The 13,986-nt window shown below is 40.7% G+C and overlaps 2 protein-coding genes across 4 annotated transcripts in view; one reads left to right on the forward strand and one right to left on the reverse strand.

Moving 5' to 3' along the window:
- Nucleotides 1-13,986, forward strand: part of RIC1 (RIC1 partner of RAB6A GEF complex) — an 80,113-nt gene that overhangs the window by 63,482 nt on the left and 2,645 nt on the right. For both annotated transcript variants that reach the window (XM_048850924.2, XM_048850925.2), the window contains exons 17-23: nt 1,053-1,191; nt 4,137-4,253; nt 5,465-6,193; nt 6,543-6,701; nt 6,817-6,950; nt 11,921-12,207; nt 13,078-13,272. In XM_048850924.2, the coding sequence (XP_048706881.1) occupies nt 1,053-1,191; nt 4,137-4,253; nt 5,465-6,193; nt 6,543-6,701; nt 6,817-6,950; nt 11,921-12,207; nt 13,078-13,272 (1,760 nt within the window). The remainder of the gene's footprint in view (nt 1-1,052; nt 1,192-4,136; nt 4,254-5,464; nt 6,194-6,542; nt 6,702-6,816; nt 6,951-11,920; nt 12,208-13,077; nt 13,273-13,986) is intronic.
- ERMP1 (endoplasmic reticulum metallopeptidase 1) overlaps nt 7,710-13,986 on the reverse strand; it is a 63,553-nt gene continuing 57,276 nt past the window's right edge. The window contains exon 17 of one of the 2 annotated variants that reach the window (XR_012668613.1): nt 7,710-10,780. The gene's annotated coding sequence lies outside the window, so the exon portion shown is untranslated. Of the gene's footprint in view, nt 13,405-13,986 lie in introns of both variants that reach the window. The other variant, XR_007356787.2, reaches the window with a different exon arrangement.

The raw sequence follows: 13,986 nt of genomic DNA on the forward strand, positions 1-13,986 counted from the left end.
TCAGAATTATTCTTTATATGCCCCCAGGTGAAGCTGAGAAATGGGAGGCCATAAAGAAGGTGGCGGTCAGGAGAAGAAAAGATAAAAGGCCATGTGGGTTTTAGAGGAGATGGCATCAAAGTGGTAACAAATGTGGTCAGTGTTATAGAGGTGGTCATATTTACAGCATAGTAAACAGGAATCGGTGAGTTCTGAATCAAGGGTGATAAGGGTACAGAAAGTGAATAGTAAAAGTATGTTTTAAATTGAAGAGCAAAATGTCAGAGAAAGCCCTTCCTGCCCTGTCTCAGATACTTAGCTGAAGGAACTTGAAATAACGCCTTATATCTTACCTATGTGGACTGGAGTCATCAAAGACACTGAAACATGTGTACTTGACAATCATAACCATAAAAGTGGAAATTAAGATTAAAGGGAGAAGAAGGATAGGATGACTGAAAAGCAGGAGCGAGGTAAAAAAGAGCAAGGGGATGTGAAAAGTAAAGCTTTGAGACTCCGCCTACATGGAGTCTAGTGTAGAGGAGGTTCCAGCACAGAAGTCAGAACCATTTGGTGGGGAAGATTAGAACCAGAAGAAGGGAGGGTTCATAATTTATTGAAGTAGTCTAGATGGATGGAGTTATCCACAATATTGTAGCCTGCATTGAAATCAAAGAGAAGAAACCTTTATCAGTAGGGAGGGAGATGGCTGTTGTCTAACTTGGAGGAGAATAGTTCCAATGCCTTGTTCAGAGAAACCCAGACTGAAATCATCACTATTGAGAGCTACATTGAGCACTTTGCTCTTTCCTCCTGTGTTCGCATAAATTATCAAGATGGAACAAATCAGGCTAATGGGTTTATTAAATATAACTTTATCAAGTTCAGAGGTGTGGCCTGGGTACAGTTTCACAATTTAAGGGGAAATTGTTCTGGTTTCTTGAAAGAGCTCTGCTTCCTATGGTTAAATTAGTATTTTGCGTCATTAAGCATTTAGAAACTAGCTGTAATTGTCCATTAATTACTGTTAGAGGAGAAATGTTTAGCAACTATTTTTTTCCTTCCCCTTACAGTCCTAACCCTACTGCCAGTATTCAAGTTCTTCAGGAGGTATCCATGTCTCGTTACATTCCTCATCCTTTCCTTGTCGTTTCTGTAACTCTGACATCGGTGAGAACAGAGACTGGTATCAGCTTGAAAATGCCACAGCAGGTATGAGTCTATCCAGTGCTTTAGAGTTGTTGAAGTTTAATAAAAAGTAACTGACAATCTTAGAGTTGGCAGTTTAGTCCAGTGGTCTCCAAAGTGGGGTGCGTGCACCCCAGGGGTGCGCCAGAGGATCCCAGGGGGTGCGTGGATAGGAGGGGCACCGCCGGACGGCACTCCGCTGTTTTTTTTTTTTTTTCTTTGGCGGCAGCTCTGCACGCCTGCGGCAGGTCTTCCCTCCTTCTTTCTTCGGCGGCTCACCTGCGGCAGGTCTTCCCGTCGTCTTGCTTCGGCGGCTTGCCTGCGGTAAGTCTTCCCCTCTCTTCAGCGGCCTAGTGGGGGGTGCGCGATCCAAAAACTTTGGAGACCACTGGTTTAGTCTCAGACAGCAGCAATAGAGTGTTCTTTTTGAAGATGCTTTTCAAATATTTATAAAATGCTTATGTTTAGTATGTGAGCCAAAGCCCAAAAGAATCGAAACAAAAGCAAGCAAACAAAAGACCTGGGTACATTTAACTATTTAAATGCTGTGGGTATGAAATATACATCTTCTGGATCAATGCCCATAAAATTCCAAGCTGTTCTAGAACATGCATAAACTCTTTTCTATAATGTAGGACCCCTGGACGCACATAAGGTGCATCTTTTTGGTATTACCCACCTACGTCAACTAGGCAGTGAATCCATCGAAAGAGCAGCTGATTCCTGGCGAAGGGGCAATATTTGTTTATGTAATATTGTGGCCTAGACCAACTTTTCTATCTTAAGTACTTATTGCCTTGTTACCGTAGTACCGGAGTGTGTCAAATGGTTTCTGTACTTATCCTCACAATACCCCTGTGGGGTAGGGAAGCTATTATTCCCATTATACAGATGGGAAACTGATGCACAGACGATATGTCTACATTGCAGCTCGGAGCATGCCTCCCAGCCCAGGTAGATGAAGACACTAGCTCTGCTTGAGCTAGCGCCCTAAATACAGCAATGTGGATGTTGCAGCATGAGCTAGCCACCAGAGTATGGACCCAGAGGATCAGGTGAGTTTGTACTTGGGTGACTAGCCCATGCCACAGCATCCACATTACTATGTTTAGCATGCTAGCTCTCCTTGAACTAGTGCAAGTCTGTCTGCTCGGGCTGGGAGGCATGCTCTCAACTGCAGTGTAGATGTATCTAGAATGGCACAGTATCTTGCACAAGGTTGCACAAGAATTATGTGGTGGAGCAGGGAATTGGACGACTAGTGCCCTTAAGCTCTGGACCATCCTTCCTTTCTGAGAACTGTTACCTATTGGGTTATTTAAGGGAGATTAGTTGCCTGTGAGAAGTGTAATTGATCCAGTGGATGGGGGGTTGGAGCTTTCATTGATTCACTTCCTGCTTCGTTCTGAGATGCATTTTGTATTCTGTTCTTCCTCTGCACAGTGCTGAAGCTACATTACAGACTCTAAATCATCATGAGCTGTAGGACACAGTCTTGCCATTCTTAGCTAGCTGCAAGAAAATGCTCATAAGCAAAGGATCAAATTCATTGTCTTCCATCTCAGATGTTGAGAATGTAGAATTTGGGTCCTTCTAGCCTGATAGGAAAAACTGGATGTGGGCTTTATACACATAAGCTGTCAGGCAGTTGATTTAAATGTAAAACAAAATAAACATTTTTCAGAGATCCAAGTATCAGTGTAGTATTAGACATTTAAGGTTTTTAAGTGCACTTTTATTTGGGAGGGGAAAATTTACACTACAGATTGGGTTTCCTGATTGCTTTTACAGAAATTCCATATCAAATTTTTTGAGTTTACAAGTAAAAAGATGTTTACTCTAATTGCCATCTCTGCGAGTCAACCTTGAATATAAAAGTTAAGCTGGGTTCTTTCTGGCCCTAGCATTAACAGTTAAGTGCCTGCGATCAATCTTGATTAACCATTCTATTGATGATGCCTGAGCCACAATGGAATCCACCTTCCTCTCCTGTAGCAGTATTGACTCTTCAGTGTCAACAGAACAGAAGCAGAAAAAGCTTACTTTACAATTAAAGTTGTGAGGCAGAACTACGAATAGACATGGAGCAGTTCTGTTGAACGAGGTGGCATTTTTACAGTCACTTTTACAGTAGACCTATTTAAATGTTTCCTTCCATAGGTGCCCAGACCTGCTTGTTCCTTACGATTGTTTCCTATACTAAATAGGCTCTTTAAGAGGCTTGACCCTGGTGTAATCAATTCCACCACATGGCACTTGCACAGACTGGCAGCAATGCTAGCTCAAATAAGTGGATTTAAAGGCAAGGGGCACAGGCCAGGCTGGGGCTCAGGCTCGGCTATTGGGCTGTAAAATTCCGGTGTAAATGTTTGGACTAGTGCTGAAGCCCAAACATAAGGCGGGAGAGTCCCAGAGCCCAGGCTCCAGTCTGAGCCCAAAAGTCTGCACTACAATTTTACAGTGGCACAGCCCAAGCCCAAGTCAGCCGATGTGGGCCAGCCACAAGTGTTAAATTGTAATGTAGACATACCCTTAGAAGCTTTTTGAGGAAAGTTGCACACACTGAAACCTCTGCTTACAATTAAACTGTTTGATTAAAATGAAGTAGAGCAGGAAAAGGCCAGCACCTCCCTCCAACATATCCCCAGTTTACACGCTTTACTCCTAGATGAGCAAAGCTTTTAGGGAGCTTACGGGGTAGGTCCCTCCCTAAGAAACAGATCAAAGCCATGAGCATTTGCATCTGTCCTCCTTTATATGCAGCTGGTTTAGAAGAAAGAATTGTATCTAGAGTTCATACGCTAGTATTTACTAGCCTCCTGTAAAGATGTGCTTAGTGGGAGCGCCAGTGTTTTGAATTTACTAGTTTGGCGGTGAGTTTATACAGAGACTGTACTGTACATATCAAAGCAAAAATTATGAATTCGGGAAAGTTTAGAGATAAGTAATTTATAGTTTTTTCCCCACAGGCCTGTGAGGCAGAAAGCATTATGTTAAACTTAGCAGGACAACTCATCATGGTACAAAGGGATCGGTCTGGCCCCCAGATAAGAGAGAAGGACAGCAGTCCTAACCAAAGGAAACTTGTGAGTAAACATACTTGGGATTACACAAGACTTTTCAAAGGTTGTGAGGACACAGCAAATTGTGAAGGTGATTGGTCTTGGCCTAGAAACGAGTGTTTAGCTACACTTCAATGCCTGTGCTAAAACTGGTTGAATTATTTGTTGTGAATAAATTACCTGAAAAATGCAGTCCTCTTTTTCTGTTCACAAATCATTTACAAGCCAGTTTTTGTTTCTGCAAGTATCTGTGATAACCAGATACTACTTGTATTGCTGTAACATAGGGGTCCCAACCATAGATCAGGATCCCCCTGTGGTAGGTGCTGTACATAGGTTGGGCAAACAGTTTTTGACCTGTGGGCTATTTCTAAACTGTTCACTTTGAATACTTTGTCGTCCCCTTCGGGCACATACTGGCATTTTTGACCAACTTCTTAAAAGATAACAGAGAAATTAATGAATGAACTCTTTAATGTATGACTATCCTTGTTCTTATGACAATATGTAGATAGTCATATGAAGAGCAACAATTTCACAATCATTGGTAATAATGATGTCTGTGTGAATCTTCTGAAATTGCAGAGAAAGATGTGTGAGCGTGAGCATGGTTGGATTCAAATGAATGCTTGCAAACATTATTTTTTACAGTAATCCATCAGCCCTAGCTTACACTCTGTGCTAAAAATAGGCAATTTGAACAGCCTTCTGACTGGAATTGTCAGTGGCATCAGCTGGTAAATGAGGAATGAAAGAGATCCCTCTTGGTGGGTTAATTAATACTGGAGCTTTTTCTGGGTGCCCAAAATACAGCTAGACTAACTTGCATAGGAATTGCACTTCTTAGCAGTCCTCACTTTTAGAAAAGTAATGACCCCAGGGTGATGACAAGCTGTGTTTGTGAAAAAACCTTTAAAATGGATGGAGGCAAATAAATATCTCTGGTATACAGTACTTTGCTAGGTTTAGGCTTGTGGGGGTGGAAACACAAGTTGAATTGCTTTCTTGAGTACTTGCACTGACTAGAGTTTTAGAAATGCCTAGTAAAAATACATAAGTCTCTACAATAGTGAATTCCTATCATATACTCCCCTCGCCGTCAAATCTATTAAATGAAAGTGAAGTGTGTTTTGCAGGGAGATGCTGTTGCCCCTTTCAGCTGAAGGAAGGATGCTAGTGAGATGAGGCATAAATAAAAAGGGTATTAAGATTTTTTTTTTTCTTTTCTTCCCCAGCTGCCTTTTTGTGCTCCAGTTGTGCTAGCCCAGTCGGTTGAAAATGTTTGGACTACCTGCAGGGCAAACAAACAAAAGCGCCACTTACTGGAGGCACTCTGGCTCAGCTGTGGTGGGTCAGGTATGAAAGTCTGGCTTCCTTTGTTTCCCAGGGATCACCGCAAACCACATTCCTTTTTGTCAAGACGGATCATGCTGCCTTTCCACATCAACATATACCCCTTGGCTGTTCTGTTTGAAGATGCCTTGGTTCTTGGTGCTGTCAATGACACTGTACTCTATGACTGTTTATATACTCACAGCAGTGCTAGACAACATTTGGAGGTCCTCTTTCCTTTCTGTATTGTTGAGAGAACCTCTCAGATCTACCTCCATCACATTTTGCGCCAGCTTTTGGTTAGGAACCTAGGAGAACAAGCCTTGCTTTTGGCCCACTCCTGTGCCACATTACCTTACTTTCCTCATGTGCTAGAACTGATGCTTCATGAAGTGCTGGAAGAAGAAGCTACCTCGCGGGAGCCCATTCCCGACCCTCTGCTTCCCACTGTGGCTAAGTTCATTACAGAGTTCCCCCTTTTCCTGCAGACAGTTGTGCATTGTGCTAGGAAGACAGAATATGCCCTGTGGAATTACCTTTTTGCTGCTGTTGGAAACCCAAAAGACTTATTTGAGGAGTGCTTAATGGCCCAGGACTTAGACACAGCTGCCTCTTACCTTATTATCTTACAGGTAATAGTATCCTACTACTTGATTATAAAAAAGAAGTGAAGTTACTATTTAGTGTCCCTTTTTTTTGTTTTATTTAAACAATTTGTTGCATGTTTAGCATATATTTATTTTTTTAAAACCGCTAACACTTTTTTTGGTGGGCACCTGACCTCAATTATATCTGTTTAGGGATCAAATTAAATAGGACTAGCTCCCTAAAATAGCACTTAACAAAATGGAAAAGTGTGAAATATGCTTTTACCTACAACTCTCATTTTTGAGCATACTGCTGGGGGAGGGGCTTGACTTTTTCCAAAAGTATTCTTGGGTTTCAGAAGCAAATTATTTTTATATTGTGCATTACTTGTAGAACATGGAAGTTCCAGCAGTTAGTAGGCAGCATGCCACTCTTCTGTTCAACACTGCCCTGGAGCAGGGGAAGTGGGACCTTTGTCGTCACATGATCAGATTTCTTAAAGCCATTGGTTCTGGTGAATCAGAGACTCCGCCGCCTACACCCACAACTCAGGTTTGTTAAGAAAATCCTAAATCTTGTGTATCAGTCACTAAACATAATGAATCTCATTTATACCCAAGATGTAACATGTTTTTACTTTAGTTGGTCATACGCTTCTTTGTTGTAGGAACCCAGCTCAACTGGTGGCTTTGAGTTCTTTAGACATCGCAGCATTAGTTTATCCCAATCAGCAGAGAATCCTCCCAACAAATTTAATCTACAGAAAACACTGAGCATGCCTTCTGGGCCATCTGGGAAAAGGTAACATTTATATCATAGTACAATTCATGATTGATCCCTACGGTGCTGGACCACTGTACAGAGAATAGTCCCTGCCCCACTCATCCAAACTATTTACATTGTAACAGATTATACAATGGGGCTATATTAAGGCGTGGGCACTCATGACTCCTGGAGTCATGTGAGATCAGGATTTCAGCTTCCATTTAAAAAAAAAAACAAAAAACACGTTCTAGCCCTTATGGATGCAAAGACAAGTTGAAAAGTGTGAACCAAGTATAACTGATGCTTGCCTGAAACTACCTCTGGGATGTGAGAGCTGGGCCATTCATCTTCAGTGTGAAACCTGTTGTTAGTCCTGAAAGGGTCTGGGCCACAGCATGGGTAGGGGGGGCGGGGAGTGCCCAGGACCCTAGATTGTCTTAATTTGGCCCTGACAGCAACCTTAGAGGTGTTCTGTGTGCTGTGAGATTCCATAGATCCCTGGAGGTTCTGATGGAGCAGAACACAGTGAGCACTCACATGTCCATCAGCTATAATAGAGCATCTCACCTAATACTGCAGAAGAAATTTCTCCCTTTGCTTCTACTGCAGATATTGGCTACTTTGATTTCCATCTATCATAACTTTTTATGTGCATGAGCTGTAACTTTGATATTGAAGTTATTTGTTCTGCTTAGAAGTGGTAAACAAGATAAAATTCAGGGAGCACAAACCAGAATTGTCCATAGGAAGTTACTGTCCAATACTGTATTTTTAAAATGATGAGGAAAACGACCCTTCAGACCATGATGTGTGTTTTTACTCAAATAAAATGCTGTAAGATAGTACTAAGGTCAAGAACTTAGCAGATGTAATAAAACAGACATTTACATGGATAACAGGAATATCCAGAGTTGTTATAGTAAATATTATAAAATTAAGAAACAAAAGCTTTTGAAGGCCTGGTGTGGTAGGGGTTGGATGCCAGTGAAATTACAAAAAGAAACAAGCAATTAGCAAAATGAATACTTTGGGGAAACAATTAATTAGATGGAATTATTTATCTAATTAATTGCTCCTCACATGACTAGTTCAGGAAAACCAAATCAAAAGCTGGACTTACTGATTATGGTTATTAATGAGACTGCACTGGGGGTGCATCACCGCAAAACTTAACACAGATCCTTTTACACATTGCTGCCCCAAAATAAACAATTAACTTGACTTTGAAATAAAGAATGTTTAAGTAATTAAAAATTACAAAACCAATAAACAAGTAAATCATGCAAATGATATACACCACATAAACAAGTAAATAAAATGAATGATACAATGTAGCAACTCTTAAGACAACCTCTAAACAAAACATGAAATTCTGAAATATAAAGTAAATTAAAATATGGTTGGTTAACTATACTGAATGGCCTAGTTATAAAGCTGAGTATAAAATTCAAAAACCTCTGAGCATTAACCACAGTGGTGTTCACTTTAAGATACTAACAGCATCAATATTAACTAACTAACTAGTAACTAAACATTTTTAACATAATTCAACAACTAAACTGAGACAGAATATCAAATAACCAAGTATAAACGTAATGAAGTAACTGGACTGGAACAACTATAATTCAACTTCTTAGAGCTGTCAAGCAATTAAAAAAGTTAATTGCTTTTAATCGCATGATTAAACAATAGAATACCATTTATTTAAATATTTATGGATGTTTTCTACATTTTCAAATATTGATTTCAATTATAACAGAATACAAAGTGTATAGTGCTCACTTTATATTTTTATTACAAATATTTGCACTGTAAAAAACAAAAGAAATAGTACTTTTCAGTTCACCTACTACAAATACTGTAGTGCGATCATGAAAGTTGAACTTACAAATGTAAAATTATGTAAAAAAAAAAAATCTGCATTCAAAAATAAAGCAATGTAAAAAATATAAAAGCCTACAGTCCAATCAGTCTTATTTCATGTTCAGTCAATTGCTCAGACAAACCAGTTTTGCTTACATATATGCAGGAGGTAATGCTGCCCACTTCTTGTTCACAAAAGTGAGAACAGGTGTTCTCGTGGCACTGTTGTAGCCGGTGTCGCAAGATATTTACATTTCCGATGTGCTAAAGATTCAGATGTCCCCTCATGCTTCAGTCCCCATTCCAGAGGACACGTGTCCATGCTGACGACGGGTTCTGCTCAATAACCATCCAAAGCAGTGCGGACCGATGCATATTCCTTTTCATCATCTGTCAGGTTGATTTTCATTTTTCGTGGTTCGGGTCCTATAGTTTCCGCATTGGAGTACATTACTCTTTAAGACTTTTCAAAGCACACTCGACACCTCATCCGTCTCAGATTTTGGAAGGCACTTCAGAGACTTAAACCTTGTGTCCAGTGCTGTAGCTATCTTTAGAAATCTCACGTTGGTACCTTCTTTGCTTTTTGTCAAATCTGCAGCGAAAGTGTTCTTAAAATGAACATATGCTGAGTCATTTTCTGAGACTACTATAACATGAAATATATGGCAGAATGTGGGGAAAAATAGAGCCAGACATATACAATTCTTCCCCAACGAGTTCAGTCACACATTTAATTAACGCATTATTTTTTTAATGAGTGTCATCAGTATGGAAGAATGTCCTCTGGAATGAATGTTTAGCATATCTGGCATATAAATACCTTGCAATGCCAGCTACAAAAGTGCCATGCAAATGCTGAGATTTAGTTATATACTCATGAAACTAAAGGTTTCAAGTTTAGTCCTTTTAAGCAATACAACAGATAGTAAAGCAAGTTAAGTGAGCTTAGCATTACACAGACAGGTGTGAGCAATAATTCTGGCAATTACAAGTGAAAGCATGTAGTTCAAATCAATTTTAGTTACAGTGAAGTCAGATTCATGTCCTGCAAACTGAATTCAGTTATGTTCTTAGGAGAATTTTCTCCAATCTTAAGCTATTTTAAAACTTTTTTTCCTTGTTTGTACCATTTAAAATTAGGATATTTCTAGTAGTTGGATCGAAGTTGTTAGATTTATGACTTTAGTATTAAGAATTCCTCCCAGCCCAAGCACAGAAATTCCCTATGGAATTTTTAGCTATAAGCATTGATTTCCTAAATCTTTGTGCTTCTGAGCAGGTGGAATTTGTCACCCTTCCTTCTGTTCAGTGTGCAGTTGTCATCTTCATGGTGGGAGGATTCTGTCCAGGGAAACATCTTTTTCCCTAAGCTGCCAGATGAAAGATTCTTGTAAAAGACTCCTACTTGAAGAAAATCAGTCACTCTCAGGAAGTGCTAAACACTTATGTGGAATGGACCAGCTTTCTCTGAATCTGGTGTTGATCTGCCAGAAGAATTCCATCTAAATGTTTCTCCCAAGTATCAGTTTTGATTGTTGTTCTTGTGGTATTTTTATTTTGAAAATTACAGTGTTCATCCTCTTTCAATCACATAAAGGGATAAAAACATTAAGCTTCAGAGTTTACTGAAATCTCTAACTATTGGAAGTTAGGACAAACTTTATTGGGAGTAGGTTATGCTATTTTTCTTCTATTCCCTTCCTTTCTGTAAAGGAGCTGGTATTGGCCATTGTTAGAGACCAAGTACTGGACTAGATGGACCCTGGTCTGATCTAGTAAGACATTTATGTTCCAGAGTACTACACATTTTTGTTTTTAAAGGCAGTGTCCCCCTCCCATGCAGATATGGTGCTTGGTGTAGGAAGGAACAGAGTAGATATCTGCATGACTGTATATGAAGCACATTTCCTCTGTTATCCTCTTCAGTGGGTTCTTGGACTTCACGGGCCTCTCCTGTTTGAAGATTGCTACTATTCCACCACCAGCACAAAGTCGACTGCCTGGATCAGTATTTAAAGTTCATGTTAGACACTCAGTACCTATATGAAACATTGACCCAGGGAAAAGCTCACCTCTCCCAAAACTTGCAGGACTACCATGATTTTTCATGTATGTCCATCTCCTGAAGAGTCATTTGCTGAAAGCTAGTTATCCTGAATTAACTCCTGGTGCCACAGCACAGTGACATTGCTACTCCTGAGGGAATTCCGAGCCTAAAAATTCTGCATCCCGCCCCCCAAAAAAATATCTGCAAATTTTAATTTCAGTAAATAAATGTGGAGGCTCCACCAGGGCAGTGGAGAGCACAGGTCACTGACTGCATGAAGATCAGAGATTACCCTACAGTCCCCCACCCCAGGACAGGGACTCGGTGGTGAGGCTGCCCCAGAAACACCCCAGGGCTCTGCCCCTCTGTGGCAGGCACACCAGCTGTGGGCAGGCAGACTCAGGCTAGCAGGATCCTGGTGTGGGCAGCTCAGTGAGCAATCTCGGTGCACAGGGGCTTATTGGGGGGGAGTTCTGGGTGCAGGGGCAATGGGACTCTGCAGGGGGGTCCAGGTGAAGATGGTTAGGGCTCAGTAGGATGATGCAGAGCGGGTGGGACTCATCCCCCTGCTGAACAGGGGAGCCCCAGCTGAGGGCTTAGAGACTGGCAGGAGTGTTTGTCTGTGAGAGCAATTGCTAGTGCCACAGTCTTCTGGAGTTTGCTTTCTCTGAGAGGCCACTTTGAAACGGGGGGGGGGGGCTGCTCCTTGCTTCCCTAGTGCTTTGCCTTTACTGCTAAGACTTTAAGCCCCCTGCAGCTGGTGCTGCCTATCTAGTTTCTGGTTTCAGAGGAACAGCTGTGTTAGTTTATATTCGCAAAAAGAAAAGGAGTATTTGTGGCACCTTAGAGACTAACAAATTTATTTGAGTATGAGCTTTCGGATGCATTCCAATGAAGTGAGCTGTAGCTCACAAAAGCTTATGCTCAAATTTGTTAGTCTCTAAGGTGCCACAAGTCCTCCTTTTCTTTTAATCTAGTTTCTATCTGCCACATTCCTATTGTCACATAGATCATCGTGATAGTGAAGGCTCTTGGGTAAAGGACTTTTAAGCTACAGTCTTACTATCACCGCTTCACTTGTGTTGGTCCACAGGTGGAGTAAAGACAGCGACTGTGCTGAGAACATGTACATTGATATGATGCTCTGGCGTCATGCTCGACGCTTGCTGGAGGAAATCAGGCTTAAAGACCTTGGCTGCTTTGCTGCACAACTAGGCTTTGAGCTGATTGGCTGGCTGTGTAAGGAGCGAGCACGAGCTGCCCGTGTGGAGGATTTTGTGATTGCCTTGAAGAGACTACACAAGGATTTTCTCTGGCCGTTTCCAGTCATACCAGCTTGCTCTGTTAATTCACCTTTCAAGAATGGAAAGTACAAGACAGGTGATGTACCATCTGAGTTATTTTGGTGGACTAGGTTTGTCTCCTGCAATCCTGCCTCCATCAGTTTGAATCTCAGTTCAGCCAAGCAAAGAACATGTTGAAGTTTATCACCTGCACAGTTCCTTACTTCGCATGGTTTTGAAGGGGTTCAGAACCCCTTCTGTTTAGCATAGACCTCATGTCTTCGTAGTAGTTATGTTGTAGTTTCCTGTTTTCTCTCAGAAGTTATATTTTAGCTGTATTAAATCAGAGAACTAGATCTGTTACAGATCAGTCTGGACACAACTTTTTATACAATTTCAGCCAAAGAAAGTGACTAAAATCAGTACATTATGTGGTTTTAGATGGACATTTGATCAGCTTTATCTGATTTTTAAAGCTACACCTTGTTTTTCATGTGACCTGATGAAATTTGCTAGCAATGTGGTGGTAGTGAGATGGAAGAGTTAAAATTGTGAGAATGTGCTGCAGTTTTCAAACCTGTATTACAATGTTGTTGTTACATCTTTCCATATATTATTTTGAGAGATTACCACATGGATCTCACTGCAATCTTAAAACATCTTTTAATTCTATAAACTAGACTGAATTTCTGTCTCAAGAGTGCAAGAAAGTGAGTTTACATGGTAGCTCAGCTATGCCAGCAACATATTAGATGGCACTTTCACTGTGTGCCAGTGTCTAGGTACAGTGAGGCTGATCAAAGCGTCTTGCAATAGCCATAAGATCTGCATTCCCTTGCGTTTGTTTGTTTGTCAGCGACTTAATTACTTGAATTTTGACTTGGCTATAACTGTAAAAAGTTGTTTGGGAGATAAATGGCTACTTGTATGGTAGGTCTGTTTTTTATAAATGCCTCCTTATTTCTAGCTGTTGGAGAGCAGCTGCTCAAGTCCCAGTCTGCAGACAGTTTTTTAAATGTGGAAATGGACACAGGGGTCTCAAGTGCACCTCAGAGTCACAGCTGGCTTAGCACCATCAATTCCTCCCAGAGAGACATGGACACAGTTTCATCCCATGGACCTCATATGCAAGATGCATTCCTCTCTCCTTTATTTAATAAAGGTAGGTTATTTCTCATTCTCTCACTCTCATATCCTTTTCTGCATCACCCTCAGAAAATTGCATCTAGATATTCATCCTTTCTCATGAACGCCCATCACTGCTGTATGGTGCTGTCCTGTTATCTGATGATACCTTAATGCAGAAAAGATTGGCTCAGTCAGTGGAAAAGTATACTAAAAACATTTAAAAGTGCATTGACAACTTTGTGGCTGAGTCAAAATTGAAGACTACAACCAAGCAAGCGACAGCTGTATTTAAAAGGAATTGAAAGTAAAAATTCATGCTATTTTTTTTAAAGAAAAGGTCCTTACCTGTGTTGGTAGCACCTGAAACTATTAAAACTGATTATTGTAATAACTAAATTTGACTAAGTTTCCTTTCTATATCTTGCTTCATTTGGAAAAAGACTAGTTAATTTTAAATCCGTTTCACACATCCCAATCCCAATCCACTCCTGCTCTGCAGACCTATTTGTATCCTTCATGCCCATTTCATTCACTATATGCTCTAAAACTGACAATACTGATAATCAGATTTTTACACTAAGATGAGCAGGAATCAAAGGTGCACTACTTTGGCTTATAGGTCTGTTGGAAATAACTTTTAACTGGGGGCATGAATCAGCGTTCATGTTGTGCTTCCTGTCAGTGCCCAGGGAAGCTAATGATCCAAACAGCAGATGAAATTTGGTGATGAGTGCTGGTCATGTGCCAC

Source organism: Caretta caretta, chromosome 5, assembly GCF_965140235.1.
Source record: "Caretta caretta isolate rCarCar2 chromosome 5, rCarCar1.hap1, whole genome shotgun sequence".
In the NCBI taxonomy this organism is placed as follows: domain Eukaryota; kingdom Metazoa; phylum Chordata; order Testudines; family Cheloniidae; genus Caretta; species Caretta caretta.